Source organism: Phyllosticta citribraziliensis (assembly GCF_038025025.1).
Source record: "Phyllosticta citribraziliensis strain CPC 17464 chromosome Unknown J3D65scaffold_2, whole genome shotgun sequence".
Taxonomy (NCBI): domain Eukaryota; kingdom Fungi; phylum Ascomycota; class Dothideomycetes; order Botryosphaeriales; family Phyllostictaceae; genus Phyllosticta; species Phyllosticta citribraziliensis.
This window is the reverse complement of record NW_027117339.1, coordinates 192,657-219,292: the sequence shown is the minus strand read 5'-3', so window position 1 is coordinate 219,292 and position 26,636 is coordinate 192,657. Positions and strand designations below refer to the sequence as shown.

At 55.3% G+C, this 26,636-nt stretch overlaps 11 protein-coding genes across 11 annotated transcripts; 5 read left to right on the top strand and 6 right to left on the bottom strand.

Annotated features, from left to right (window-relative positions):
* Window positions 1-1,128: 1,128 nt before the first annotated feature.
* On the top strand, window positions 1,129-1,942 carry J3D65DRAFT_546926 (endoglucanase A precursor; the record flags this gene model as incomplete). Its single annotated transcript, XM_066796838.1, has 2 exons — window positions 1,129-1,376; window positions 1,444-1,942. The coding sequence occupies 2 exons, from the start codon at window positions 1,129-1,131 to the stop codon at window positions 1,940-1,942; spliced, it is 747 nt and encodes a 248-aa protein (XP_066658295.1).
* Window positions 1,943-2,532: 590 nt separating this feature from the next.
* J3D65DRAFT_195556 (uncharacterized protein) lies at window positions 2,533-3,614 on the bottom strand. Its single transcript, XM_066794377.1, has one exon. The coding sequence runs from the start codon at window positions 3,473-3,475 to the stop codon at window positions 2,831-2,833; it is 645 nt and encodes a 214-aa protein (XP_066658294.1). The 5' UTR covers window positions 3,476-3,614; the 3' UTR covers window positions 2,533-2,830.
* A 1,926-nt stretch (window positions 3,615-5,540) lies between these two features.
* On the bottom strand, window positions 5,541-6,437 carry J3D65DRAFT_599811 (uncharacterized protein; the record flags this gene model as incomplete). The annotated part of the gene is made up of 1 exon (XM_066797928.1): window positions 5,541-6,437. One exon carries the CDS (start codon window positions 6,435-6,437, stop codon window positions 5,541-5,543), a length of 897 nt encoding a protein of 298 aa, XP_066658293.1.
* An 814-nt stretch (window positions 6,438-7,251) lies between these two features.
* J3D65DRAFT_544622 (SNF2 family N-terminal domain-containing protein) lies at window positions 7,252-7,810 on the top strand (the record flags this gene model as incomplete). The annotated part of the gene is made up of 2 exons (XM_066796730.1): window positions 7,252-7,368; window positions 7,421-7,810. Coding segments are annotated over 2 exons (507 nt in total), but the record flags the coding sequence as incomplete, so codon positions are not given.
* Window positions 7,811-8,017: 207 nt separating this feature from the next.
* On the bottom strand, window positions 8,018-8,777 carry J3D65DRAFT_612250 (uncharacterized protein). Its single transcript, XM_066799002.1, has 2 exons — window positions 8,376-8,777; window positions 8,018-8,293 (listed from the first exon to the last, which is right to left on the bottom strand). Exon 1 carries the CDS (start codon window positions 8,748-8,750, stop codon window positions 8,463-8,465), a length of 288 nt encoding a protein of 95 aa, XP_066658291.1. The 5' UTR covers window positions 8,751-8,777; the 3' UTR covers window positions 8,018-8,293; window positions 8,376-8,462.
* Window positions 8,778-9,662: 885 nt separating this feature from the next.
* Window positions 9,663-11,611, top strand: J3D65DRAFT_195438 (putative endo-beta-1,4-glucanase D). Its single transcript, XM_066794375.1, has 4 exons — window positions 9,663-10,166; window positions 10,225-10,369; window positions 10,421-10,634; window positions 10,687-11,611. Exons 1-4 carry the CDS (start codon window positions 10,000-10,002, stop codon window positions 11,307-11,309), a joined length of 1,149 nt encoding a protein of 382 aa, XP_066658290.1. The 5' UTR covers window positions 9,663-9,999; the 3' UTR covers window positions 11,310-11,611.
* A 4,234-nt stretch (window positions 11,612-15,845) lies between these two features.
* On the bottom strand, window positions 15,846-17,245 carry J3D65DRAFT_195348 (uncharacterized protein). Its single transcript, XM_066794374.1, has 4 exons — window positions 16,548-17,245; window positions 16,426-16,500; window positions 16,095-16,372; window positions 15,846-16,040 (listed from the first exon to the last, which is right to left on the bottom strand). The coding sequence occupies exons 1-4, from the start codon at window positions 17,020-17,022 to the stop codon at window positions 15,870-15,872; spliced, it is 999 nt and encodes a 332-aa protein (XP_066658289.1). The 5' UTR covers window positions 17,023-17,245; the 3' UTR covers window positions 15,846-15,869.
* Window positions 17,246-19,418: 2,173 nt separating this feature from the next.
* J3D65DRAFT_195336 (uncharacterized protein) lies at window positions 19,419-21,215 on the top strand. The gene has a single exon (XM_066794373.1). It carries the CDS (start codon window positions 19,656-19,658, stop codon window positions 20,961-20,963), a length of 1,308 nt encoding a protein of 435 aa, XP_066658288.1. The 5' UTR covers window positions 19,419-19,655; the 3' UTR covers window positions 20,964-21,215.
* Window positions 21,216-21,898: 683 nt separating this feature from the next.
* On the top strand, window positions 21,899-23,121 carry J3D65DRAFT_612231 (signal recognition particle receptor beta subunit-domain-containing protein). The gene is made up of 2 exons (XM_066799001.1): window positions 21,899-22,203; window positions 22,292-23,121. The coding sequence occupies exons 1-2, from the start codon at window positions 22,000-22,002 to the stop codon at window positions 22,982-22,984; spliced, it is 897 nt and encodes a 298-aa protein (XP_066658287.1). The 5' UTR covers window positions 21,899-21,999; the 3' UTR covers window positions 22,985-23,121.
* On the bottom strand, window positions 23,107-25,162 carry J3D65DRAFT_612223 (GDP dissociation inhibitor). Its single transcript, XM_066799000.1, has 8 exons — window positions 24,986-25,162; window positions 24,904-24,928; window positions 24,792-24,851; window positions 24,710-24,737; window positions 24,313-24,658; window positions 23,707-24,258; window positions 23,403-23,660; window positions 23,107-23,351 (listed from the first exon to the last, which is right to left on the bottom strand). Exons 1-8 carry the CDS (start codon window positions 25,029-25,031, stop codon window positions 23,260-23,262), a joined length of 1,407 nt encoding a protein of 468 aa, XP_066658286.1. The 5' UTR covers window positions 25,032-25,162; the 3' UTR covers window positions 23,107-23,259.
* Window positions 25,163-26,530, bottom strand: J3D65DRAFT_612222 (mitochondrial 54S ribosomal protein uL29m). Its single transcript, XM_066798999.1, has 4 exons — window positions 26,139-26,530; window positions 25,924-26,090; window positions 25,647-25,787; window positions 25,163-25,600 (listed from the first exon to the last, which is right to left on the bottom strand). Exons 1-4 carry the CDS (start codon window positions 26,476-26,478, stop codon window positions 25,463-25,465), a joined length of 786 nt encoding a protein of 261 aa, XP_066658285.1. The 5' UTR covers window positions 26,479-26,530; the 3' UTR covers window positions 25,163-25,462.
* Between the last annotated feature and the right edge of the window lie 106 nt (window positions 26,531-26,636).

Here is a 26,636-nt window from a genome sequence, read left to right as displayed (position 1 = left end):
ATGCGAACAACAACAACAATAAAAATAGGATGCCGGTCAGGTCTCCCACTCTCCTTTGCGGACGTGCTGCTCGTCGGAGCCGCCGTCGCCGTCAAACGCGTAGGCGCAGATGAACGATGCGTTGAAACGACAAACGAAACGTCCGTACATCGGCGTTGCGTGGATGCTGCTAGGCGTGCGTTTCCTTGGGTTGTCTCGCTTTCTTTCTGGGGAGCAGAGTAGAACAGAGCATAGTGGAACAGAGAAGAGCAACAGCAGCAGGATGATAGTAATTTCGGCAACGCAAACAAGCGAGCAACGCGTTCGTTCGGTTCGTTGCTTGAATCACACACCCACGTCGCCGTCAGGCCAGCCAGCCTTCACGAAGCGAGCCAGCAGCCCGCGCGCTATACATATACACACAACAAAAAGGCACCACGACGACAGTGCGGAGGCTCTTTTCTCGAAGCGCGGCCTCGCTCCAGCCAGCATCAAGTCTCGACCGACATGAAACGCAGCGGCGCAAGCGAACTGAAACGGGCGCGGTGCGGTGGGTGGAGATTTGTCCGGCCGGCCATCCGTCGGCACGCCGATCCGGGAGGTGCTGCGCGAGAACGGCAGCTCTGTAGGTACTTCGCACCATACACGGGGCACGCGTGCTACAAGCGGCAGCGGAGCCATTCTCTTTCAGCCGCCGCACACACTCGATGCGGAAGGTGTGCGTGCAATGTGAATGTAGGCCAGCCAGCAGCCATGAATCTGTGACGCACGCACGCGGCGGATGCTGCCGTCGCCAAAACCCCAAACAGGGGGCATCGCGGGGGGCCCACCTATCACCACGTACTGCGGTAGATGTGTGAAGGAGATCTCTCTTGTTTTGCTGCTGCTACTGCTGGGTGGGTGCTCGCTTGGGACGTGATGGGCGTAGGGACGTACGTCGACTGGTCTGCCGAAGGTTTTATCCATTGTTCGCGTGTGCTTTGGGGCAGGCAGCCCATCATCCCTCCACGTTTCGGTTCTTATAAACCCGCGTCTGCCAGCTTCGATCCTCTCTTGTGATCCAGTCCAGTCCAGTCCAGTCCAGTCCAGTCTCGATATCCAGGTCCATTCCTTCTGTCCAAAACTTGCAGCCCGCTTTCGCCTTTCGAGATGAAGTTTTCCACCACTGCTGCCATGCTTGCTGGCGCCGCGTCGCTCGCGTCGGCCGCCCCCTCGCGCACCCTCGTCAAGCGCGCCGACACGTGCGAGCAGTACGGCACCATCCAGACCGGCAGCTACACCGTCTACAACAACCTGTGGGGCCAGGGCAACGCGGATTCCGGGTCGCAGTGCACCGGCGTCGACAGCCTCGACGGCGAGACGGTTGCCTGGCACACCAACTGGAGCTGGTCCGGCGGGTACGTTGACTCCCCTTTCTCTTTTTGTTTCGCAAGACGTGGGTACTGACAGTAGTCGTTGTGGCAGCTCGTCGTCGGTCAAGTCGTACGCCAACGCTGCCCTCTCCTTCACCGCCAAGCAGCTCAGCAGCATCTCGTCCATCCCCACCACCATGAAGTACTCGTACACGTACAGCGGCACCCCCGTCGCCGACGTCGCCTACGACCTGTTCACCTCGTCGTCCGCCAGCGGCGACTCCGAGTACGAAATCATGATCTGGCTGGCGGCCCTCGGCGGCGCGGGCCCCATCTCCTCGACCGGCTCCGCCGTCGCCACCACCACCATCGGCGGCGTCAGCTTCAAGCTGTACAGCGGCCCCAACGGCAGCACCACTGTCTACAGCTTTGTCGCGGACAGCGAGACCACCGAGTTCAGCGCCGATCTCATGGACTTCTTCTCGTACCTCGAGCAGAACCAGGGCTTCAGCACCAGCCAGTACCTCACGACTGTCCAGGCTGGCACTGAGCCCTTCACTGGCAGCGATGCTGTGCTGACGGTCTCCGAGTTTACCGTTTCCGTCTCGTAGACGCGGATGAGAGGAATCGGGTGGCAGACTGGGTTGGTCTTGTAGGAGTACTTTTAGTTTGCCTGCCGTAGGCTAGGCTGTACATACATTGACTTATTTTTCGCTAAATTGGCCGCCCTGAACTCGTGTCTCGGCATGCTGTGATCCTGGAGGAAGAAGGGGGTATTTATTTCCTCGACTGAACTCCGAAAGTGCTGCAGGCGCTGTGCTTGGACCGTGGGCACCTGTATCGCTCGACCCCTTTTTTCTGCCTCTACGCACGGCGACAGCAGACAGGGTCTCACGGGTCTCATTTATCCAGTGGGACATTGAGGGAATCCTTGGCTTCTCTTGCAATTATTGAATCGTTCATTTCTCCTCGCTCTCGGTTATTGACCCGGCCAAACTGCGCTGCTTCATCTCGGCGACGCCACCGGCCAGTGCGGCGCCCCGCACTGCCATCTTCGGGGAGTGAATTCGGTGGGTAAATGCTAAGCCACGTGCTTCGGCGTCGGCGGGGTCGAAACGAGACCCTTGCTGCCGCGGCGCGTATTTGTAGCTGCGGTTGGTGGCTGTTCGAGATATTTGCGCGCGGATCTGGGATTACGTTTGGGAATAGTTTTTGGAAGAGGTGTCTTGTACGGCAAGGTCCGCCGCCGATTGACCAAGGTATGCCGTGCAGTGCAGTCTGAGATGCAGTCAAGAGGCATGTGGCGTGGTAAGCGTCCTCGTTGGCCGTGGTTAGCATGAAGTGCTGGTAGGATTTTCGTAAAGCTTGGAAGCTTCATTGCACAAGTGATATACATCATTTTCCTGCCGGGACTCCGGAGTAATGTGGAATTGCCTGGCTGGGTTCCTGACGTGAATCTTCGTCTTTGGCTGGGCCGTGTGTCGCTGCGGCTGGCATCCTCATGCGATGATTCCAGACCTTGGGTCATAGTCTTGTTGATGGCCTTTGCCGTCCTTGGTCTTCCTCCTCTTCTCGTTTCTCTTCCGCCTCTTCTCTTCGCGCTCGCGGTCTTCCTTCTCCTTTGCGCTCTCCAACCTGGCCTGCAAGTCTATGACCTCCTCATTCTTGTCTTCCTCTCGCTTCCTCTTGAGCCACGCCAGCCGATCCCGCACCTCTTGCACTGTCGCTTGCTTTACCTCACCCGTCTGCCCCGTCGCCACCAAGTGCTGCTTGCTGTTCAAGTGCTCCACAAACTGCAGGTTATCCTTGAATGTCAAGTCGCAAGCCTCGCAATAGAATCCAGCACCTCTACCGCGCTTGCCGACCGCACTGCCCGCCGGCACTAGCATTGTCTTGCCCACCATCGAGCCCACATCCAGGCGATTCTTGCGCGCCTCTGTTTCCCTTGCGTCAGGCGGCGTCGACGCGCGCCGCACGTACTTTTTGCCGGCCAGCGCCGCCTCATACCGGGCCTTTCCCTCTTCCTTGATTTTGGCATCGTGATCGGCGGCTCGTTGAGCGTATTCGGAGCGGTCCCAGGTCTTGCGGAAGGACGTGTCGGATGCGGAGTTGGTGCCGTAGGCCCCGGACTTTTTGTCGGACATGATGGCGCTTGGCTGTGCTTCTGGAGGTTGGGTTGGATGTGGGTAGCTGTTGGCTCTGATTTGCAGCGGCTTGGGAGCTGGGGTTGGAGTTGGATGGTGTTGGTAGAAGGTTGGTCGCAACGGAAGCTCGACGGGAAGACCTAGGAAGCGCTAGCGCCGGCAATAGACCGGGTTTAAAGGACCCCTCTCACAGCTCACGAACTTCATCCCGTCTCCAACACTGTCCACGTTCAACTCTCTCTGTCTCATCCAAGCCATCTGTGCTTCCATTTGCCTTCGTCATCTAGAGCGACCCGCCGGCAAGGCTCGAGCGAATGTCGCTCTCCTCTGCTGGCTAGCAAGCACTAGGTTGGCGCCGGCTCCAAATTTTTCGTGCGCATCGACGTAGCGAACGCCGCTCTGTGTACCTTTTACGCAGACACATGAGGCACACTTCTTTTTGGAAAATCCATTTGAATTTTGAAACTGATCCAGTTGGGGGAAGAAGCAGGGCAGAGACCAAGAGCCCCAATCCTCGGCTTTCCTGATGAGCCACTCGTACAGTCGACCACCCTGCCCGATCACCCTTTTTGCCGTCGCCAGACAGAGGCTCTCCATGGTCGAAGACGTGTTGATTGTGTCACCTTCCCGTACCGAGCCCAGAATGCCCTGACCACCTTGCAGATGCTGTATCGACCCACGATCCTTAGAGCTTCCTTCCAATCAGCACCCTGTGCAGGATCAACCATTCAGAGTTTGCCAGCAACACCCTCCCACTCCGGTTGAAAAGGCCTCTTCGTCGTCACCTTGATGCCGGGAGTGGTTATCGAGGCTGATGATTCGTTCATCCATCATTCAAAGCGCGCGAAATCTTCAGCGCTGGGCTTTCCGAACGTGACTCCAAGGTCCAGGCCCGATTCCTCAACCTTCTTGTTGCCCTCGGCCCAGATGTCACACATCCTCTTCCAGTATGTCTCCAACGATTCGCCTTTGCCGTTGCCCTCGGTCCAGAGCTTTCTGAGTTCGTTGATGATCTCTTGGAAGCTGGCCTGAATTTTCTTGTTGTCGGCGCCTTCCTCCTCCTCCATCTTCAGATCGTCGAGGATGTGTTCAAGCTCAGTGATTTTTCCAAGAATCATGCTCTCCATCTGGCACGCCTCCATGTAGACTGACAAATCTTCGTGGTTGTCGTATATCTCGGACTTCAGCCTGCGGAGAGCAGGAGCAAGCTTGTCTCTGGCTGCCTTGAGCTCGCGTTCAATCTCTGCGTCCTTCTCAAGGTTTTCCGCTCGAAGTCTGGCATTCTCATCCTCGGCCGCCTTGCACTCTTGACGCAGTTGAGCGAGCTTCTTCTGGAGCTCCTCCACGGTTCTCGCCTTGTCGGCCATGGTCGAGGTGATTCTGATTAAAAGTAAGCGTATTGTTCACGTATGGTCAATGGGTACTCACGGATTGAAAGAATCGAGGATGTAGGTGCGTGGACTTGAGTGGAGCTGGCTGAGTGGTGGTGGGGAGGGAAAGACGTGAGGTTGGCGAAGGGGAGAGGCGGAAGAGGGTTGCCAGAGGATGGTCGGGATTTCTCACACAACTCAACATGACTCCAGCACCCAATGCGGTTTTTAGGCTCTCACACGACTTCACATTGCAGCCGTCGCGGCGACAAAGTCGTTCCCCACGTCATCGACCATGTCGACAAGCAGTCCACTGTTGGAGCTTTAATTGTCTTTCATCAGCTTCTTTCAGCTGGCAGCCACCTAAAATTTGAACTTCTCGTGCATATCACAGGCTGAACTTCAGGATGGTTTGGAAACTTGTGGTTTTCATTCCCTGTATCGAATTTTGACTAATCTCTACCCCCCAGCTTGTCACTGTCGCCCTTCAAGCTTCCATAGCATTGATGCACAAGCTTTTGGCCAAATTCTTGCCCTTTTGCGAGCAACTTTCTTCCAAGACCGTTGCCTCAGTATCCAACGCCGTCTCAGTGCCTATTGAGCATGCCTCCATGCTGACGTCACGACTGTTCTTTGCAACCTCTAAGACTCATCACTCTTCTGAGTTGTGCCCGCCCTCGAGCCCAGCCCGAGAATTACTCAGAATCTCCGTTTGGGACGCGCAGTGGGATGTGCTCCCTCCAGTTTTCGAGCCGAGTGCGGTATTTGCTGAGCTGGTCGTTCACCATCTGAAGTTTTTTGACGTTTGGTCGAAGATGATATGCACAAAGCTTCTCAACCGCCTCTTCCAAAAAATTGTGGTGGTCCAGGAATCCGTACGCCGTGATGATTTTGTACAAGGAGATCTCTGCAACTCTGGCTCTCTCGTCGTCCGCAAGGAGATCCCAGCAAAGCTTCTCGTTATCGTCCAAGATTTGGTTCATTTGTGCCAGGAAGGGCTCCAAGACGTTGCGTTGGTGTTGGGTAATGGGAAGCATCTCTTGCTTGAGCCTGTGAAGACATTCAATTCCGCGTTTGGCGCTTGTGGGGGCCGAGAGGAGGTTTGTGGTGATTACCAGTGTCGGGATTGTCGCGCGAATGTGCGAGAGCGACCTTTCCAACGGTTGGTTAAGAATTTGGGTGGATTTCAAAGTTTTCTGCGCGACTACTGTCGCGAGACGGTCGGAAGCGGCTTTCTCGTCACCATCGCGCAAGTGCTGTGCAAGCAATGCGTCAATGGGAGGAGTCGCTTCCGTGTCGCCATGTTCTGTGCCCTCCATAGATGTATTTGGGAGGCCGCTCAAGTTCACATCTGCCTTGGAGCATGTCTCGATGAGGTCACTGATCGTCTTCTGCGACAAGTTGAGAGTTGCCTCAAGGTCGATGAGGAGGACGCGAACGTGCTCGATGACTTTCATGAGATCAAAGGGCAGTTGAGGTATGTTGGCCATGTGATTCATGTCGGGCCCAGTGCCTGGGGCATTTTTTGTGGTCAGCTTCGATTGATTGAATGGACACTTGATTGCACTCACCTCTGCGATATTGCGAGGCATTTGATGTCGAAGTTCTCTTTGTCCGTGATGACTTGGTTGGTGTGGATGCAGAAGAGGGAATGGTGGCTGTTTGATGACTGCGTGCTGAGCGGCTCGCTGAGCGGCTTGCCTCCTTTGTGGCTGGTGCGAACAGTGTTGGCCGGTGGACGGGTGGGTGCCGGCGTTGTTGGACCTGAGTATCGATGACTGCTTTGGGAAGTGAGGAAGCGCGGGCTACAAAACCAGGTCTACTCAGTTAGCTGCACATTAGACGATACATCTCACTTCAGTCAGCACTTACAGCCAACACAAGAGCCACTCAGTCTTTTATTTTTATCAGCGTCAAGTCGAACAGGTTGCACACAGGGCAAACGCTGTCCACATTGTCTTTGCGCAACGTGCAAAACTCTGTCGGTGCCCAGTCACTTCGCCTCGACACCAACCTTCTCCACACATTCCCTTACGAATCCATTCACGGACCTTTTCCATTCACCACTCTTCTCGCACCCTTGGACACAAACTCTTCCACCAGCCGCTCGCGCAGCAGCACAAGATGGATTTCAACATTATGGAGGTCGTCTCGGACGCCACAGCTTAGGCAGCCACCAACCGATACGTCTTCAAGGGTTCAAAGCAGGAATTCTTGGACGAAGCCAAGAAACTGTTCGAGGAAGGAATACAGGAGTCTGATCACTTGACGCACACAGCCGCATCCTTGACTCAATCGCCCGCACGGTTGTTGCCCACCAAGCTGAAGAATTACCAAATGGAGGGCGTGGGTTTTCTCTGTCAGAAATTAGACAAGAGAGGTTACGCCGTGCTTGGCGACGCCAAAGGTATGGGCAAGACCATCGAGCTGATTGCACTTATGCTGGAACGCCCGGTGACGCCCACCCTCATCGTTTGTCCGGCCGATTTGGTCAACATGTGGATGACTGAGCTTCAGACTCGCGTCCACAGTCCAATGTTCAGAGTGCTCCGCTTGAGTCCGTTCCATCCATGAGCATTCTTTGATTCGCGCTAAAGCTTTTTCAGACGAAGCAGACGATCCGCAACCGACTATCCAGTTTTTCGAGAGCTTCGACGTGGTTGTCTGTTCCTTCGCTTACCTCGAGGGCAAGTACTCCGCGCAGGAGAGGTACCTTCGGCGGTTGGTCCAACAGAAGGAAACTTACACCGAAGAGCGCCCTCATCTTGCCGTTCTCGCCACACCTTGGGGCCGAGTCATCGTAGACGAAGCTCATGCTCTACACGACGTAGAGAGCAGCACGAACGCCGCAGTCTGTGCTTTGAAAAGCGATCAGCGTGTTGCCTGCACTGCGACACCCGTCGGTGATGAATTGGTGAACCTTGCTGCTCTCATGAACTTCCTCCATGTCGCGCCTTGGGGAGACGTGGTCTCCTTTAACGAGGTAGGTATCTACTTTATTATGGGTGGCTGGTCATTAATTGTTGCAAGTTTTTCCTCCATGATGAGTCAGAGGAAATTGACGAGGCCAAACACGAGGAAAATGTGGACATGCTGGCGACGACTTCGAAGGCGTTCATGCTGGAACGGTTGGCTGATGACGATTTCGATGGACAGCGCATCCAGGACATACCGAATCCGTAATTCAAGAAGATCGATACTCCACTCCAAGAGGCCAAGAGGGCCAGGCGGTTGATTAGAGTCGTACAGCATTCATGGACAAAGATTTCTGCGAAACACTCGACACTTTGTCCATGAGTGATCTGAAGAGCTGGAAACGTCGATCTCCAAGGATGTTGGGAGCCAGAGATGAACATTGTGGCCACGTGGACGAGAGCAGGCAGCTGATGGACGGCTGAGCCGTCGGCAGGGTACTGGAAGATATGGGGAGGGCGATTGACGAGCTGCTCTTCGGTGAGTGAGGCCACAAGACCATGACGCAGGATAGAGTATTTGGTAGAGGCAGAATACAAGCCCTGCTCCTTACTCACCAGATCGCCAGCCTTGCGCAAAGTTCCCAAAGACTTCTGCCTATAGGCACAGATTTGCTTCCCGTTGCGGCTCGCTGTTTGCTCGGCTCATTCATGACCAGATATTCTCCGCGCCCGGATTGGACCTTTGACGTCGTCGATGCCAACATGATCACCAAGAACTTCTCCCCGCTGTAGGATTTCAACTTCTCCACGGTCTCGCATTTCCCAAAGTATCTGTCGGATCCTCGGCATGAGTTCACGCCACTCTTTTGCGCCTTCGGCCGTTAGGTCTTGGCTGGAGAGAGCACGAGCGACCTCAGAAGGGCAGAACGTTTTCGGATGCGCACGATGAGTAAGAAAGTGCTCCAGACGAGATTGAAGAGTAGAAGACATGTTTCGCTGGAGAATTTGGAAGCAGATGGCCAGCCGTTGTCAAAAGATAGCGCACTGGAGGAACGATAGTCCGGAAGCGCCAGGTCGGCCCTAGAAGCCGCTGCGCGCTCTTCAAAACGATCTGCCGACGCGCAGCAACTGGCCACGGCGCTTGTTCTTCATGATAAGCTTAAACACCTCACAATCAAGCTCGTGAATCCTCGGTCAAGATCCCTTGGCCGAAAGGAGCAACAAGAAGCGACAAATAGGAGAGCTGACTGCATTGCCTGCCAAGAAAATTTGATTCCTGTTCCACAGGTCCATTTCAAGAACATCGGGCCTCTTCGGTTCTTGAAGACAGAGAAGCCGACAACGAGGCAATCCTGCGCCGAAGCATTGGACGGAAAAACTGCGTCCATGAAAGGCGACCAACGAATCCATGCTCAACATCATGTCTCATCCATGGCGCACCGACCGTACTCCGGATCTTTGCTCGACCCCTTGCCGTAGATCGTGGAGACTGCTGGACCGCCTCTTTCGTCAAAGCCCCTGCTGATAGGAGAGCATCGTGAACACCAACAATGAGTCGAATCATCCAGCAAAATCTGGCGTTGCCGTGGGGGAGATGGAAAAAGAAGAGGCGGGGACGGCGGACCGTCAAACCGAAGCCTTTGTTGTTGAATACAAGCCACGGCCTTTTCCAGACATGGGCACAGCAGGCGTCTGCCTTCGCGACCGCGGCCACTCCTTTTTGCTGGTTTACCGCTTGTTCTGCGGTTGAGCAGGAGCGAAGTGGTGTTCCATCATCTCGTTAAGGTGCGGAAGGAGTAACACGCAAAGACCACGCGCATGGGCACTTGCGTTTCAACGGCGAAGCGATTGGCCAACGCCCTCAGCCTTGTCCTTTTTCGGCCATCGTACCGCGCTGTGGAGTTGAATGTTGCAAATATATGAAACTCGACAGCCTTCGAGCTCGCCCATCGCCAAATGCACGCGCCGCATCAGCATAGAAAAGCGTTAGCGAATGCTATACAGCTCTTGGCAAAAGCCTCGACGCTGAAAGCGCTGGCTCACTCCACCGACTCCAGACTGGCAATTTCCGAGCGGAGCGAGCGTGATGGCTGTATATAAGAAGAGCTTGGGATATCTTGGTCTTGTTTATCGTTCCAACAAGCCCGGCTAGACCTGCTTTCATTCTCTTCGACGCTGCTGCGCATTTGCGTCCACATTCGTTCTTTCAACCCCTTACAAACAACCACACTCTTTCAAAATGAAGACTACCTACGGTGCCCTTGCTCTGGCAGCTGCGGCGAAGCTGGCCTACGCCCACACCACTGTTTACGCTGTCTGGATCAACGATGTTGACCAGGGACTTGGCAACAGTGACAGCGGCTACATTCGTAGCCCTCCCAACAACGACCCCGTCAAGGACGTCACGTACGTTTCCCGGCCCCAAATTAGCGCGTTGGACTTCTTTCTAACGTAGTACATGTAGCTCTACCGATATGACGTGCAATGTCAACAATGTAGAGACTGCAAAGTCTCTGGAGGTTTCGGCTGGTGACAAAATCACCTTTGAGTGGCACCACAACTCCCGCGACTCCTCTGACGATATAATCGCCTCATCTCACAAGGGCCCGGTATTTCTGGCTGTTTGGATACCTGGGTAGACGCAGGCTGACCAATTTTAGGTCATGACATACATGGCGGAGGCCGACAAGGGCGGAAACGGAACCGGTTGGAGCAAGCTCGCAGCCGACGGATATCAAGACGGCACATGGGCCGTTGATACTTTGATTTCCAACAAGGGAAAACACAGTATCACTATTCCTGACGTTACTCCTGGCAACTATCTTCTCCGCCCTGAGATTATTGCTCTCCATGAGGCTTCGAACGAGGGAGGAGGTTTGTGGACTATTTCTCCGATCTCAGGACATCTCTATTAACGTCTCTAAAGCGCAGTTCTACATGGAGTGTATCCAGCTAATTTTAAAAGGAAGTGGAACTACCAGCCTTCCTGAGGGCGTGGCTCTTCCCGGCGCCTACGCGGCGGATGACGCGGGTATTCTGTTCAACATGTACGGCGACTTTTCGACCTACCCCATCCCCGGCCCTACTGTCTGGACCGGCGCTAGCAGTGGAGCTTCTGCCACTGGTGCGGCTTCTGTGGCTGCCACCAGCGCTGCGGCTTCGACCCCTGTTGCTGCTACCAGCTCGGCTGCTGCCGCTGTCGTCCAGTCTTCCAGCGCCGTTGTCCAGTCCTCGAGCGCTGTGGCTGCTGTTGCTACTCCCAGCGCCTCTGCTACCGCTGAGGACGACGAGGAGTACGACTGCGATGACGAGGACGAGGCCGAGGTCACTTCGAGCGCCGTCGCTGTCGCCGCCACCAGCGCGGCCGCCAGCACCCCTGTGACCACTCCCGCGGCCGTCGTTGCCTCCTCAGCTGCCGCCGCTGGCGGTAACTACATCTCGACTACCACCGAGACTGTCTACGTTTCCAACATCCAGACCGCCACGGTCACCGTCACTGTTGGCGCTACTGCGTCTTCCGGCACCGTTGCCAGGAAGTTCAAGGCCTAAATCAACTCCGCTGACTCCGAGGAGGTGGTGACCTGCAAGAGCTGTCCAGGAAGACCGCGGAATTCGAAGACGGAGGGGGACTGCCCAGCCGGGGCGAGTCACGAGTCACGAGGCTAAGATGTTGACTCCCATTTACTTTCTACCCTTTCTCTCCTAGGAGAGAGGGGCCGCACTCAGGCAGAAGTGGCTGATGTGCAGAATTTCGCTGTATTCCCATATATCAATGCATTTGCGCAGCGGTGTTGAATTTGCCTTGCTTGCGAACCAGACTTCATGACTACTCTTTTGATTTCCAATGATGCTCATCACAAGGCACGAGGAGGGTGAGACCCAAGGTTTCCATTCATGATCTGGCTACCAGAGTACTGAGAGAGTAAGTCGCCCGTGTTGTCCAACTCCAACCCAGCTGACGACCCAAAGTGATCACTCACTGTCCTTCTCGTCGATGTCCGTCTCGACCAGCGTCAACATCTTCTCGCGCGCCCGGCATTGGCTGCCGACCAAATGAAAGGCCAGCTTGGCATGCTCAAGCATCTCGAAAATGTCGTTGAAGCTCTTGGGGTACACCTTGTATTCACCGGTCTTCTCAAGGACTGTGTGAACGACGAGTTCGCGCGGCTTCGGACTGTCGTAGAAATTCTTGTCCGCGTTGGTGCTGAGCTTAGCCAACTCGGCCATGTCGTGTTCAGTGGCGGCCGTCGCCAGCTCAAGCTTTTCCTTCGTCTGCTTGAAGAGTGCGAGAAGCTCGGTACCCTGGGTGGTAGGTCAGCAGCTGCTCGTAACTGATTAACAGGGCCATGGCGTCAACATTACCAGATGCTGGGCAATGACAGTCTGAAGCTTCAGATCTTTGTTCTGACAAGCGTACTTGTGCTCCGCCTTCTCTTCCCACATCATCTGCAACAGCGCTTAGCGATTGTCAGCAAACAGGGCTGCGGTGATGGACTAACTTCAAACTCCTCCATGTTGCAGAGGTGGTGGGCCAGTCCGAGGGGATCGATCTTGTTGGATGGTGATGGGCGAAGCCGATGGTTGGAGGTGGGGTTGTTAGATCTTTGGCGAAGAGCGGCGAGCGGACTTTATAGCCCCTCCAGTGCGGAGTGAAATTTGGCCGCCCGTGACGCGGGCGCTTGATGTGAAAACTTGGATGTGAAGGATTGGAAATTGATTGCCGAACGAGCCGCCCAGCCAAAACCACGAGCGCCTTCAGTGGTGAGTGCGAAGTCAAAGGCTGGTTGATTCCAGCTCATCATGAGGTGCGAAGAGGGCGACCTGCAGAGTCTCTACTCATGAAATCTCGCTACTAGAGAACCAAGAGAGGAAGTCTTCCATGCTATCGGCTCCAACCAACTGATGACCCAAAGTGATCCCTCAGTGTTCTCTTCGACCAGTGACACTGTTGTTCATCAACTATCAGAACTTTGCGGGCAAGGTCCTCAGGTACCACGGCCTATTCGACGACTTCAGACATCATGCAGAAAGAAAGAGCAAGGCATGAATGATGGAATTCTGTTCACAAAGGAGCCGAAGGTTGGACATGGGATTCTGGAACTGGTCACCACGATAACATCTGAAACAGTTGTCTTGAAGAACTTCTTTGGATTTCGATTGACCTGAGGGAAATGCATCCACCCGGTCTTGCCCATGACCAGGAAATGACGGCCTGGCCTGCCAAGTTTGCAACGACGACCTTGAGTGAGAAGAGATCTCCTCGTAGCCCTTCCTCCCTTGCAACTGACCATTCATGTTTATTCATGCTTTTTGGCCAGCGCCAACATCTCGCGACGAGCCGAACCCTGGGCTTTGAAAAGATGCATTGCCACCTGGGTATCGTGAGAGACCAGCGAGACGTTTGAGAATCCGCAAGGGATATCCACCCTGCCAATACTGTATTCAGCGTTGTTGCGGAGCGCATCCTCGACAGCCTTAGGCAGCGGGTATCCATCCTGCAACATTTTTTCCAAGGTTTCCGACAGCCCGTCCATGTCGACCCTGCGCTGCTGAAGGTTGATCTTGGCTTCGGCGACGTTAAATTCGATGCGCTCCAAGTGTCCAAGGAGCTCGATGTCCTGCGCAACAGCTGAGTGGACCACTCTCAATCAATAAGACAGGTGTTGCTGGCTTACCATCTGCTGCAGCTTGGCAACCTGCGCCTTCAATTCTTTGATCTGACAAGATCTCTTGAAAAATTCGTCGTCATGCTCCTGCGGGTACTGGGCAAGTGTCTTAGCTTTCACCAACGGAGTGAATCAATACGGTAAGCTTACTGTGACTTCTTCCGACTCGAGGGAAGCCATGATACCAGATTGCGATTGGGGTGTTGGAAAGGCGTAGACGGCGCAGTCTCGACGCAGAAGGCTTGGGCGTGGTAGGAGGTGGAGAATGTAGAGATTTGGCGAGGCACCGCGGGCGGAATTGATCAACACTCGATGTGGAGGGCAGGTCAGTGAGGGCGCTGCAAGCCAAATGCATTGTTTTGTCTGGGGGGACGCGCCTGAGGACGCGTCTAAAGCTACTCACAGCAGCTAACCGAACGACTCCCCAATGACGTCACCTGACTGCGGGCGGTCGAGCCGCACAGGCCTCTGTCGCTCATGGGTCAGGCGGAATCAAGACTCGTCGGGCGTTTGTTGTGGAAAAGTGGACGTAAAAGATAGGACGCGGACTGCCGAACGAGGCGCGCAAACAAACCCACAAGCAGCTCTGGAACAGAGGCCAAGATCAAAGGCCGGTTGCCTGGCATTTTCCCTGCGAGAACCTTGGGCGTTGACCGCAGGACTGCCCTGAGATTGGTTCACGCGCTTTGCTTCTGCGCAAAATATGGTACAGTGCAACATGGTCACGACTTCATTTTTTCAAGACATTGGACTGGACAACTGGAGAACTAGAACTTGAATTTTGTGTCCAGTCGTGTGATTGACTACTTTTGATTCCTTGACGGGCTTTTTGACCGTGTGCCGAAGGAGGTGAATGTACCAGCAAATTTCCACCCGATTCTGATGCAGCCCTGCTTGATTGCCCTGCACTTTTGCTGCTGATGCGCTCTAACCTGATCCAAGGAAAACCAGATGCCCTTGTTGTTTGCTTTCCAGCTGTCTTTTCCGCTCTCAACCATCTGGTTCCCTGCCTCCAAGCTCAGATCATCATCGATTGCGAGTTCTCCAATCAGACGTAGAGGCCGGACACATTTGCCATCTTCTTGCGAGCCAATCGTTGCTCCTTCAACAGTTGAGCTGCTAGATTGGCAAGCTTCGCAATTTGCTTGATGCCGTTGTAGCCACCAGGTGTCGCATTGTCAAAGTCATCCTCGTCATAGTCTTCGTCCAGATTCTCGCAGGTCGACCAGAGGGTTTCCGAGACAATGTCACCGGAGCTGTCCATGAAGTTTTCCTCGCGATCCATCTTTGAGACCAGGGAAGTGAGTCTGTTCTCGATGCGTTCGACCGTGGCTTTGGTAGCATCAGCGGTTTCCTTGATCTGCTCCATGAGAGCGATGATTCCTTTGCCCTTTGAGCCCATCCGTCAGCATCCACAGTCAAGAGAGTGGCGGTGGCGAGTAAGCTTACGTTTTCCTTGTGTTTGCCGATTTCAACCTTCAGTTCGATGAAGTTGCGAGCTTGATCGTACTCTTCCGGGAATCTTTTTGTGATCTGGAGAGACATCTTAGCTTTCATGAAATAAACATGCAGACGTGGTAAGATACCGGGTCTTCCTCCTGCTTGGGAGCCGACATGGTGTCAAGTTCGCCGAGGTGGTTGGTTGAGAGGGTACAGAGTGGTCGATGCTGATGGTGAGGGACGGATGTGGCTGACAGCCTGGAGGGTGTTGAAGTTTGGTCAAGGACCGCAAGCAGAGTTTGGCAAGTAGGTACCAGAGTTCACATGTGAAGTGAAGCTTCACAAAGTGGTAGGCGGCCCAAAACGGTAAGCAGTGCAAGCGCTGTGTGAAGCTCAGTGTGAAGGTTTGGATCTGAGATGTCTGCTTTGCACAAGCAAACTTGCCAGCAGCGTGAACAATGGAGCAAGGCCAGAAACGACTTACCTGACAGCCTTGATTGTCCAAAGACTGGACTTTTGGTTCTAGAAGTTGCTCAGTACTCGTTCGACTTAAGCCACCTGGCTGCATGAAAATTATGGATTGATTTCCAAGGTTGAAAAGCCCTAAGGGCGATTGATCCCTTGATTGTGCAGAGACTACCCGTGTGCTTGCGAAATTCCGCCCGCCGGCCGTCCCTGAAGCATTGATTCTTCGTTCATCTTAAAGCTGTCCGTCGATGAAGCCCCAGCAGACAAAGGAAGGTAGCGTCCCTAGTCATTCCATCTCCATATTGGACTTTGCGATGACCATCCTTGTTAAAAACTTGACGCTCCCACCATTGCGACCAGATTTCATTCCTCAGCCACCACCAGACCAAGAGAAGAGAAGGACTCCGAAACACTTCATCCCCACACGATCGATCTTTGCTGTGGCCACCATTTCAAGAGTATGCCCCTTCATCTGGCGAGCAGATTGATTACTCCTCGACATCGGTAAGCTCTTCCAACCTCTCGCGCGCCGGACCTAGTCCATATTCAAGAGTTCAAGAGCCATTTGACCGTCATTCACGACGTTTTGCACATTGAGAAGTGCGCCGGCGATGTTGCCGTCGCCAGTCTCGGCGGTTTCCACCTTGGCGATCCAATCCTGAGCATTCTTTATGACCTCTTTGCCGAGATCAACAAGCGATTCTCTCTGGAAATTCACTTAGTACGGTAATGATTCACAACATGGAGATGGCAGACTTACGACAACCTTATCTTTGGCAGCCTTGACTTTTCTCTCAATCTCACCGCGAGCAGAGGGGCGCGTATTTGACGACGAAGATGCAGAACTGGCCCGCAACGACGTGGCGACCAACTGTCCATCATCGGACTCTGATCTCTTTCTCTTAGACCTGCTGCGCGTGTTCGGGTCCAGTCCCGATTGCTGCAACGTCTTGGGCCGATCTTTGGTCTTGACAATGATGAGGTCCGGGGGAAAGCTGGTGGGGGTGGTGGCACCAAGACCCGAACCAGGCGCAACATCTGAACAAATCAAAGGTCAACAATATGCTATGATAGAGGCCATCAAAGCTTACCTTGAAGACCAATTGTCTTGGAACTTGTGATGCTAAGGTTGGGAGTGGAGGGAGCCAATTGGCTGCCAGCTTGGTCTATCAACTAGTCAGCGAGATCGCCCCAGGAACAGAATCCGACTTACACTGAACGCCAACTCCGTCCGAGGAAGCAGAGGCAGTGACCTCCTGATCTGCAGCTGCTTGGTCTTCCATAGCAGACGACTCCGGCAAACTCGCTTGTCCTTGCATGTCTGCCGCGGCGGTGTGAGAGTCAGGACTTGCTGACTGGGCGTTGGCCATCGCCTTGTTGACCGGCTCACCAAATATTATGATCCAGATTTCGCGCAACGCGACATAAGCGTCTCTCGAGTCAATGGTCCGGACGAACTTCAAGTCCAAAAACTGCAGATAAGGCACGAGGGTTTTGCCGCAAAGCGGGTTTTTAACGTGACGGCGTGTCGACGTGGCACCAGGAAAGAAGAACGGCTGGTATTTACCAGCTCTGTCCTTGGTGAGCGTCATCCAGTCGTCCTCCTCACTGCACTTCATGCGTTTGAGGTTCTTGATGTACTGCATGGGAGGATTGGCCCAGTCCTCGATCACTGGTTCGTCGGCCATGATTTCGACTACCGGCGAGGAGTCGAGGGCGAATGCCAATGGTGACACGGGAGGGAATTGAATGGGGCTGTCCTGGAATATGAGGGCTTGAGAGGAGTCTGCAGGGGTGAAAAAGGTCAGCAAATTCAGAAGGCAGAGATGGAATGGTGGGAGAAAAGCGAGCGGTGCTGCGGCGGCGGAGTGTGATTTGGCGGCCAAAATGGCGGCCACTTACAGAGAAACCCCGAACGAAGCTTGGCCAGCGCGGCAAGCGCAGCAAGCCCCTGTAGCGCTGGAGCGAAACTGAAGCGGAATTTAAGACGATGCGGAGGATGGTGATGAAGAGGTGACAGAAGAACGAGCACCGCTGCGTTGAGGTGTATGACTTGTTAGCCAAGGAAGCGGTCGCCGAAGGTCAAGGTGTGAGAGGTGACGAGGGACGGGTTGGTGTAGAATGAAATGGCTGGATGACCGGGCGGCAGATTTGCTTGGAGCACTCGCTTAGGGCGGCGTCCAAATTCGGCAATATTGCAAGTTCAGACTTCTACGGTTTGTACGGTTTGCTGGGTTATGGAGACAGTCTCTCGGCACGAGGGAAGTCAAGGCCGCAGGCGACTGAAGCCTTGTCCGCATACGGTAACACTGCACTCCAAGCGTTGGTAGCCATTTACAGGCCTCTGAGAAGCGCGACATTCGTCGAGCGGCGCTACAAAATCACGGTCGGCGCAGGGCAACGCGTGGATACTTGACCTGAGCGTTGTCCATATGTTGTTCAACATCTTGCGGGTCTCGTTCTGTGCTACAGTACGTTGGAGTACAGAGGTTCGGCGCGCGCAGTCGTAGTTTCAAGCAATGCTGAGTTGGCCTGTCAGCAAGAAAGTTCTTGAACGAATGTTGAACAATTGGCATGGTCCTTGAACCTGGCGGCTGTGAAAGATGCGCCAGGGCTGACTCCCCCGAGCCAGGGCAACATCTGTAGAGTCGCCTGTCTTTCCTGTTCTTACCTCGTTGTCATTTCTCTCGTTGGTCAAGAGCTGCTATGAGAACCTCCAGGGGATATTGAGCCCTTTGTATGCCTTCGGACTTCGCAAGAACGCATTATCCATCGCTGTTTGTCCAAGAATTTTGTTCGTATTTCGGCTCAGGGGGCATTCTGGTCGACAACGAAACTGGCTTTCAGGTTCAACGACGAGGAAATGCCACCAGGGTCTCTTCGGCTGGCATTTCCTCTGTAAAGATCGTGATGAAGTCCAACTGGCGTCGGCGAGGTTTCCTTGTGCGTTACGCTTCAACCAGGGATGGATTCGCCGCTTGGTGCGCTTCCAATGTGCTTTGGTTCCTCGCAGTCTCGAATCAGAGAGAAATTCGTCGGCATCTCGATTCCAGGCTCGCTCATGGCGGACTGAGTGCGAAAATTGACGGAAAATGGCTGCTGCGCCGAGTGAAGACAGGGAGCAGAACACGCCCGCCGAAAATCGATTTCCAATTGTCAAGCAGACAGAACCCCACAAGACCGATCAACAAAGCAAGAAGCGCGATGACAGTGCCAGACGGCGCGTCCTCCCATCGCGAATGCGAGGGAGCAAACCAGAACGACTTCCCCTAGAGACTTTCTCTCGCTCTCGGGAAACCTGGCCTCCCAAACACCATCTCACCCGCCGCGCCATCTCGTTGTTGGTTTGGAAAGTCCAGTCGCTTCGATTGTCTCACCGTGGCATCTCCCAGGCGTGCGATCTGGACAAAGGCTGCACTCACGTGCTTTGTTCGGCGGTTGAGACGCCGTCTGGCCAACGAAAGGAGGGCTTGTTGGTAGATGGAGAATCTGCGGATATCGCGGGCCGCTTGGGGTCGAGACTTTTGGGCTTTCGGGGACCGGACCGTTGGTGCTGCTTCTGATGTTGTGGGTTGGGGACGCGCGATGTCCTCAGCGAGGATGGGGGAGTTGGAGTTGGCCAAGTCAGTGTACGCTGGCTTCTTTCCAGGCTATTTCCTTCTGAACGCCAGCTCTCCGTCCGGCGCCAGGAGGGAGTCCACGTAGTCCGACGACTGCCTTGCTCCTCGCGTATGGATCTCAAATCGACTAAACGAGTGACCAGGACCTCCAGACACGCAGGTTCTAGCCGTTCAGTGTCTAAGACAGTAGACCCTGAAGAACAACGAGCGAACCAAACACGCATCATCGAGCCTTGTCATCACCACCAAAATCCCCAGACACGCGGCTTGCCAAGCGCTAGACTTCGAGTCTTCTTCGGGGTCCACGACGAGCGGCGACCGCCTTCTAGAACGACATTGACACAACAGAGGCGTCCAGATTGCGGTATTGCCGTCACTTTCCCCGCATGTTGCGCGGCCGGACGCTACAGCACTGCCAGCGCTCTTTCGAGTATGCGTCGCAAACGACTCGTCCGGTGCGCCACTCGAGCGCTGCTCTGAGGGGCGGGAGACGGCGTGTTCGGATTCGAGCAGGCCGGCTTTGATCAGGGTGTTTTACTGCGAAGCCGCAGGCTCTGTCCATCCCTTAAAGTGAGGGCATTATGGCGCCTCTCGCTTTGACAGCATCTTCTCATCGTCCTTTCACCACTTTCTTCCTCCCCGCGTCGTTGAGAGAAGCAGCACGTTCGTAAAGAAAGAGAAAAGCGAAAAAGATACCAGCCATGATTGCCGAGAAGAAGCTGCACTGGACCCAGCGCGTGGCCCTCATCCGGCACAATCTGCACGCCGCCAGTCGCACTGGCGACTTTACGTTTTTCAAGACGCTGCAGGCGCATCGGTTGTTGGAGGGGACCGACCATCTCGCGGCGCTGACGGATGCCATTGGCGATGCGGCCGACCAGGTGCTTGCCTCGTTGGACAACTACAATTCGGTCATGGCGTACGTGCATGAGGACGCCTTCAAGAACGTGTACGAGAGCGTCAAGACGGGTGTCCGCGAGCAGAATGGCAACTACGAAGACCGCCGTGCCATCTACTACGTCGACTCGGCGCAACAAAAGGAAAAGGCGGAGAAGGCGATCGACAAGATGATCAATTCGGCCATTACCATGATCAATGCCCAGCCAATGCACTCCCAGGAGGAGGCGGCCAATGTGTGGATCTGGGGCACGACGTTTGTCGCCGATGCCATGGAAGTCTGCCTCGCGCAGATTGACCAAATCGAATGCTACCTCGACGACTTTATCCGGCTCGAAAACTCGTGGTCGACGGTCCAGGCGGCGGTTGGCGCGTCCATCGGCGCCATCAAGGGCATCTTCAACCTCATGGCGCCGTCCGAGGCTCCTAGCGAGGCCCAGCAGCGCTCCGAGCAGACTGAGGGTACGGTGCGGTCCATGTTGAGGAGGATGAGCACTGCCATGACGTCCGGCATCAACTCTGCCCCTGGCCGCAGACAGTCCGTCCTATCCGTTGCCAGCAACAACAATAGCAGCAGCAACATCAACAGCAACATCAGCACCAACCCCAACATGGTGCCACCATCGCTGCCGCACGGCTCCATCCAGCCTCCGCATCTGCCCAAGAATCTGTTCAAGCCGAGCTCGCTTCGACACAGCGGCGGCTCGTTCGAGCCCATGGCGACCATTCCCCCAACTCCTGCTGCCGCCATGCTCAACACCAATCTTTTCGAGACGTCTCTGAGCAGGTATGCCATGTCCTCCGATTTGGACATGACGGTTATTCCCGGTTCGCAGTTAACAAGCACTAGGCCTGCTTCCAGCGTCGACCAAAACTTCTCCGTTGGCGAAGACGTGCCGCCCATCCCCACCAACTTCCGCAGCAACACCAGCACTTCGTCCATGGCCACGCCAGCAATGACGGTGACGGCATCTTCAAACGTCCCGCGCACGTTCTCTCCTCCGACGGACCCGGCCAGCGCGCCGTCCGGCTCGCCCAGCAGCGGTAACCGGCCTCGCAGCTCCAACGTCAGCGACCCCCGGCCGCCCTTCGACGACATGCTCTTCATGTAAGGTCTTTCTTCCTAGCTCTTCCTCTCCTCGCGTCGCTGGCTGTTTCGGCTGACACGAGTCCGGCATGTACAGGACTCAGGACGACCCGCTTGCGCCGCAAGAGCACGACGGAGACACGCCCATGACGGACTCGCCTGCGAGCAGTGGCGGCGGAATCGGGTTGAACAATGGGCTGTTCAGGCGGCTGTCGACGGTTGGAGGGTTCTCGGGAAGAACGGCGGTTGCGCACTAATGCGTGGTCAGGTAGGTAGGCTGCTTCATGCTCCGAGGATGAGCAAGTCATTCATTTGCGTGATGAAGCGCAATGGTTTGTCGGCAGGACACAGGTCCTGTAGTGGCCTGCTTGTATGAGATAGTTGCACTAGGAGCATTCGTGTTTGTTTTTTACGGTCGAGTCAGATCAGCATCTATACACTGTCAGTCAATTTCCTAACGTAACCAGTTTAAATGAATCCTATAGCCAAGCAAATTCAGAACGGAGATTTGCCTGGGGTTTCGTGATGATCACGTTCGCTCAAGCGGTGGGGTTGGAGCATCCAGTCGGGGAAAATTGTGTACATCAAGCTCTCCAGAGCTGTCTTCATGCTCAGCCTGCTTATCAAGGTGTACGCCAAAATCCGACTGGGAAAGTTTTGTTGAAAGGGAAGACTCAAACAGAGAGAAAGTGAAGACAGAAGCCCTCGAGCAGTGTTTTTCGTTGCAATCGAGGACTTGGTTGTCCATTGCTGAGAGATCAGATATGGCGGGAGCGCACTTCAAGCCAGATCGCGAGATAACACCCGTATTGCCAGCTTCTTGGCGAGATGCAAAGTAAGACGATGGTCGTGAGATGTAAAGACGACGATGGTGTGGAAGGATTCGGTTTCGGCCCGCAGCGCCTTCGCCGACCGGCATGGGCTGAGGCGGAGAGGGAGCTTCCGCCCGCCCAGGGCCCAGCCGACCATCAGGGTTTAGGTTTCTGCTGCGACAGCGCGGCTACAACTTCGGTCGCGTCACCACCACCAAAACTCCAACCCACCCACCAAACACGTCCAGAATGGTGGCCTGGCACGATCCAGACAGCTGGGTGACCCAGCTGTTTGGCGCCCACCTCAGCACCTTCCTCGTCACCCTCGTCGTCGCCTTGGGCTTCCCCGTCCTGCTCCACCTGTACCTCTATCGCCAGAGGACGCCCGCCAGTCCGCCGGCGTTCGTCTTGGTCGGGCCAAGTGGTGCTGGAAAGACGACGCTGGTCACATCGGTACGGCCCTCTTTCGACCCAAGAGCAATTGGATCTCATACCGAAAGCCGTCCTGATCAGAGAGCTCCGCCAACTAACAGCTTCGCAGCTCGAAACCGGGCGCCCGCGCGAGACGCACCCAACCCAAACGCCGCACAAGACGACGCTCGCCCTGCACCCCGACTACACGCCGTTCAGCGCGCGGTTCCGCAGCGCCAACGACCCGACCAACGACCGCAACCGGCGGCTGGCGCTGCACGACACGCCGGGGCACGGCAAGCTGCGCGCGCGTTCGCTGGCCGCCGCCACCTACAGCGCCGTGCCCAACCTGGCCGGCGTCGTCTACATGGTCGACGCGGCCGCCATTGCCAACAGCGGCGGCGCCGGGTCGGCCCTCAGCGACGCCGCAGAGTACCTGCACGACGTGCTGCTCGTCCTGCAGCGCCGCTACACGGGCAACAAGACTAGCCGCCCGCCGCGCCCCACGCCCGTCCTCGTTGCGGCAAACAAGATGGATCTCTTCACGGCGCTGCCGGCTCAGCTTGTGCGCGCGCAGCTGGAGGCGGAGATTGAAAAGGTGCGCGTGGCCAGGGCAAAGGGCGTCATGGACGTGGCGTACAACGAAGAGGAAGGTGATGGCGGCGACGACAAGGAGTGGCTGGGCTTTGGAGGCGAGGGCAAGTTTGACTTTAAGCAAATGGAGGAGCTGAATGTGCCAGTCGAGGTGGTGGGAGGCAGCGTCAGCGGGGAAGAGGGTCCAGGGGTTGACGCATGGTGGGAGTGGATCGCGCAACAAATGTAAAAAGGGGTCCATGTGCAATGTACAGTAATAGAGAAGGGGGCGGTGGGACCCTCATGCGCATGGCGCTCCAATTCCATCCGAGATGGACTTTACAAACGAGATTGATCATCAGCCTGTCAAGATTGTGGAACCAAAACACGTGAGTTATTGCTCTCTTGCCTATTACAATGCGACAAGTTTGGTGAGTTCAACTAGGAAAGAAAATGAAAAAATTCCTTGCTCCATGGCCATCCCAATGCCTTTCTATCCGGACCAATCCCCCGTTCGTGGCACTTTTACTCTTCGGCAACCAGCTTCTGCTCATCCCTGAGACCCTCGACCTTCAGCTCTTGACCCTCTGCGCGACGGTAAATGTCCTTGATGTCGTCTGTGGAGAAGAGTTAGCAGCTTGTTTATAACACTGGCAAACAAAACTCACCTGTCGTCGTCTCAAAGTGGCTGGTTGCGTCGTAGCTCTTGGAGATGAAAATGTTGTCGTTGGTGCCGTCCTCAATGGGCTCGTACAGGGGAATGGGAGGACCCTGGAACTTCTCCTCAATCTTGCCGAGACGCTCGAAGCCAGGCTCCAGCTCGAGGTGGTGGTTGCTGTCACCCTCGGCGATTGTGCTGACAATGGCAATGTAGTAGCCCTTGGGGCAAACGTTGTGTGCCGAGGAGACGACGGCAATGTATATGTCTAGACGCGGTTAGGTTTGAAAGTTTGGGCTGGACGTGTCACTCACCATTCTTGCGGCCGACCTGGCTCTGGGGAATGATGAGTTGGAGCGAATCGGAGTTGTCGGTACCCGGGATGGGGTGGTTGAGAATGCAAATGGCCTTCAAAAGGTGGCCGGTGGGCTTCACCTTGTCGGCAAAGTAGCTGGGATCCGCCAAGATCTTCTTGCACTTGGTGGTAAACTTCATGGCCTCGCCGGGCGCGTCCCTCTCCTTCATGGTGGCCTTGATGCCAGAGACCTTGCCTCCCTCGTACAGAATCTCATCAACGTCGGCGTTGAGCATGTAGGTACCTCCGTAAATGGCGGACAGACGAGCGAAACCCTGGGGAAGCTCGCCGAGGCCGTACAGCGGGTAGATGTAGGGCGACTTTCCGTAGCGCGCGACAGAGTTGACGTACAGCCTGATGCGCTCAATCGTCTCAATGGCCCTGCCAGAGACTCCAATGTATTCATCGTTCTGGTAGAGGGCCATCGAGTGGCCGATGAAGTCTTGAGTGGAAGGCTCCAGGCCAAACTTCTCGTAGACCTCCCTCATGGTCGAAACATTCAGGTTCAATCCTATAAGCTTGTCTCAGACTCTGGTCAATGCGCCATATAGGAGTTGAAACTGACCCTTGTGCGTGGCCGGGTCGTTCTCCTTGAACGAGCCAACCCACTCGAGGAAGCTCCTCGCCCGCCTCTTCTCGAAAAGACCCATCAGAGGAGACCTCAGAGCCTCGCCGGCATCAGAAGGCACCCTAGCGACAGTCGCCTTGGTGCCCTTGCCCTGCTGCACGTAGCTGCCAGCAATCTGCTTGAACTCGAGGTATCGGGTGACGTCGGTCGAGACGAGGATGTTGGTGAGCTCTCCGCTGGACATGAGGAGCTTGGGGACGAGGTCGATGTTCCAGTCGTTCGCGCGGCCGTACTTCTTCCACGGCTCCTCGCCCTGGTTGTAGTTGCCATACTTCTTGAACATCTATCCATGTGTGAGCGTTTGCCGGGAATGCGGGAAATGGGTCTGGCATACAGCCTCGATGTTCAGAGAAGCAGCCTCACTGCTGAGCGTTAGCAAACAGCCTCCTCGCCTTCAATTCAGGGATGCCGCGTACCCGCCGTAGTGGTCATTCCTGTCCATGTGCAGGACCTTCTTGCCCTTGACACTCAACACTCTGGGGCAATGTTAGCTCGCGGCCGTGGGCTAGAGGATCCGACTCAGCGTACCCAGAAAGAACACATTCGGTCAGGCCTGGGTGCTCGTATTAGCTCACAAGTGCTCGCGGAGAGGGAGCGGCGGGGTAGTTACCGGTGCCAAGGACAACGACATCGTACTCGGGGGCGACTTCTTCCATGATGACGGCGGTAGTGGTAGAGAGGTGGACTATGGTTCTGGGACAGGAAGACGAGGGAATCGTAGGCAAAATATAGGAGAGAGGACGGAGGTGGATGGTCGTTTTGAGGAGGGGGTCGCGCGGTGACCTGAAGCTTGAGCCACCGCCTTTAGATTGCCACGAGTCGCGCCCCGCCAAGACTCCCTACGGTAGCTACAACGTTCGGGTCCCCGGGAGGGGCCGCATACAGCTCGCCTGCTCAACTCACAATCAACGGTTCCCTCGTCTGGTATATTTTGATACAATAACACGTCATGCACACCGTACCCTACATCAGCCCCGTCTGGTGCCGTGGCCCAGAAGCCTTCCCTTTTTGGCCCTCCCAGCAGATCACTTCATTAGGCCTCCGCACGGGCAACCATCATTTTGTAACCCTTATTGCATGTACCTCCTCATGCCGTCTGATGCGACGACTCTGGCTTCTTACTTTGCGCTGCTTTTGCGTTTTCTGCTGCTGCGGGAGACTGAGAACTTGTGGTTGGGTTTGTTTCCTCGAATGCTTCTTCGGCCAGCTCGTCATATTCGCCGTCCTGCCGCTTGTCAGCTCAAATCCATACAGAATGGTTCATTACCCACCTCAACAACCTGGGGATTGTATGCCTCGCCGTGGCCAGACAGGTTGACCTCGGGATCGTCCAATGCTGCTTGTCTAGCATTTTCCCATGCATACCAACGTTCGATCAGCGTGTGCCTGATTGCTTTCATGGTGTCTTTGACCTGCGCGACACGAGAGCTATTAGCGCATTGATCATCTTTGCAGTCAACGTGACCAGATCCCGCCAATCAACACTGTAGTCGGTACCAGTTGGCACTTTCGCCATGTCCTCCGCTGTTGTGCCGCAAGAGGGCTTACCGTCTTGTCTCTCTCGTCCGCCTCGTAGTCGCCGTAACCAGCTTCGATGCGTTTCCTCTCGTAGGCCTCAGTGGCCAAACGGTTGCGCTCCTTGACGCATGTCCACCATAACCGGTGCAAATCTTCCCAGGACTTCTGACGTAGTTCGGACATTGTCCACGAGCGGCCTGCACTCGAAATCAGCACGCGATTTCAAGCCGGACGGTAGTGCTCACCATGAGCGGCATCTTCCTCTGGCTTCGACAGCAATTGCTTTTCTGAATTGAAGAATTGCCACAGTCCGTGTTCCTCGTCGACTTCGTGCGACGCGCGGGGAATCTTCCATCTAGGAGCGGGCAGGTCCTTCAACTTGACCGATAGTCGTTGGCGGCGTCGCAGACCTGTGCTTCTCATGGCAGAGACTCCCCGGTCCTTGTTCGCGTCTCCTCTCCATCTTTGTTGCGTGATCGGACACGGTGTAACGGCGCCAGGAAATCGAGTAAAGGACGGCGAGTGCGGCTGGTGGGCGACGTGCCGGGCATTCAGAGATGCTCGCGAGAGGGCGCGGGCATTCATGGCGACGGTGGGCGTCAATTGGGAGGTCGATGCTGTCGGCGATGGTGTTGACTTGCAGCAAGTGCAGCGGCGGATTTTCGCGGCCGTGACCTGGCAGCTGCAAGGGTCCCCCACGGCAAAGTCTTGGCCGCATTTCCGCGTCCAAAGCACACGCGTTG

Excerpts from the sequence above, each read along its gene's own strand:
- J3D65DRAFT_195556 (XM_066794377.1), bottom strand. The coding sequence starts at position 3,475 with ATGTCCGACAAAAAGTCCGGGGCCTACGGCACCAACTCCGCATCCGAC.
- J3D65DRAFT_612250 (XM_066799002.1), bottom strand. The coding sequence starts at position 8,750 with ATGTCTTCTACTCTTCAATCTCGTCTGGAGCACTTTCTTACTCATCGT.
- J3D65DRAFT_195438 (XM_066794375.1), top strand. The coding sequence starts at position 10,000 with ATGAAGACTACCTACGGTGCCCTTGCTCTGGCAGCTGCGGCGAAGCTG. Across the intron at positions 10,370-10,420 it reads CCTCATCTCACAAGGGCCCG|GTCATGACATACATGGCGGA; the intron begins GTATTTCTGGCT and ends GACCAATTTTAG. Across the intron at positions 10,635-10,686 it reads GGCTTCGAACGAGGGAGGAG|CGCAGTTCTACATGGAGTGT; the intron begins GTTTGTGGACTA and ends ACGTCTCTAAAG.
- J3D65DRAFT_195348 (XM_066794374.1), bottom strand. The coding sequence starts at position 17,022 with ATGGCCGACGAACCAGTGATCGAGGACTGGGCCAATCCTCCCATGCAG. Across the intron at positions 16,501-16,547 it reads GGACGGAGTTGGCGTTCAGT|ACCAAGCTGGCAGCCAATTG; the intron begins GTAAGTCGGATT and ends ACTAGTTGATAG. Across the intron at positions 16,373-16,425 it reads CAAGACAATTGGTCTTCAAG|ATGTTGCGCCTGGTTCGGGT; the intron begins GTAAGCTTTGAT and ends TGATTTGTTCAG.
- J3D65DRAFT_195336 (XM_066794373.1), top strand. The coding sequence starts at position 19,656 with ATGATTGCCGAGAAGAAGCTGCACTGGACCCAGCGCGTGGCCCTCATC.
- J3D65DRAFT_612231 (XM_066799001.1), top strand. The coding sequence starts at position 22,000 with ATGGTGGCCTGGCACGATCCAGACAGCTGGGTGACCCAGCTGTTTGGC. Across the intron at positions 22,204-22,291 it reads AGACGACGCTGGTCACATCG|CTCGAAACCGGGCGCCCGCG; the intron begins GTACGGCCCTCT and ends ACAGCTTCGCAG.
- J3D65DRAFT_612223 (XM_066799000.1), bottom strand. The coding sequence starts at position 25,031 with ATGGAAGAAGTCGCCCCCGAGTACGATGTCGTTGTCCTTGGCACCG. Across the intron at positions 24,929-24,985 it reads TGTCGTTGTCCTTGGCACCG|GCCTGACCGAATGTGTTCTT; the intron begins GTAACTACCCCG and ends ACGAGCACCCAG. Across the intron at positions 23,661-23,706 it reads CCAGGTCGGCCGCAAGAATG|ACATATACATTGCCGTCGTC; the intron begins GTGAGTGACACG and ends AACCGCGTCTAG.
- J3D65DRAFT_612222 (XM_066798999.1), bottom strand. The coding sequence starts at position 26,478 with ATGAATGCCCGCGCCCTCTCGCGAGCATCTCTGAATGCCCGGCACGTC. Across the intron at positions 26,091-26,138 it reads AGAGGAAGATGCCGCTCATG|GCCGCTCGTGGACAATGTCC; the intron begins GTGAGCACTACC and ends TTTCGAGTGCAG. Across the intron at positions 25,601-25,646 it reads ACAATCCCCAGGTTGTTGAG|GACGGCGAATATGACGAGCT; the intron begins GTGGGTAATGAA and ends GACAAGCGGCAG.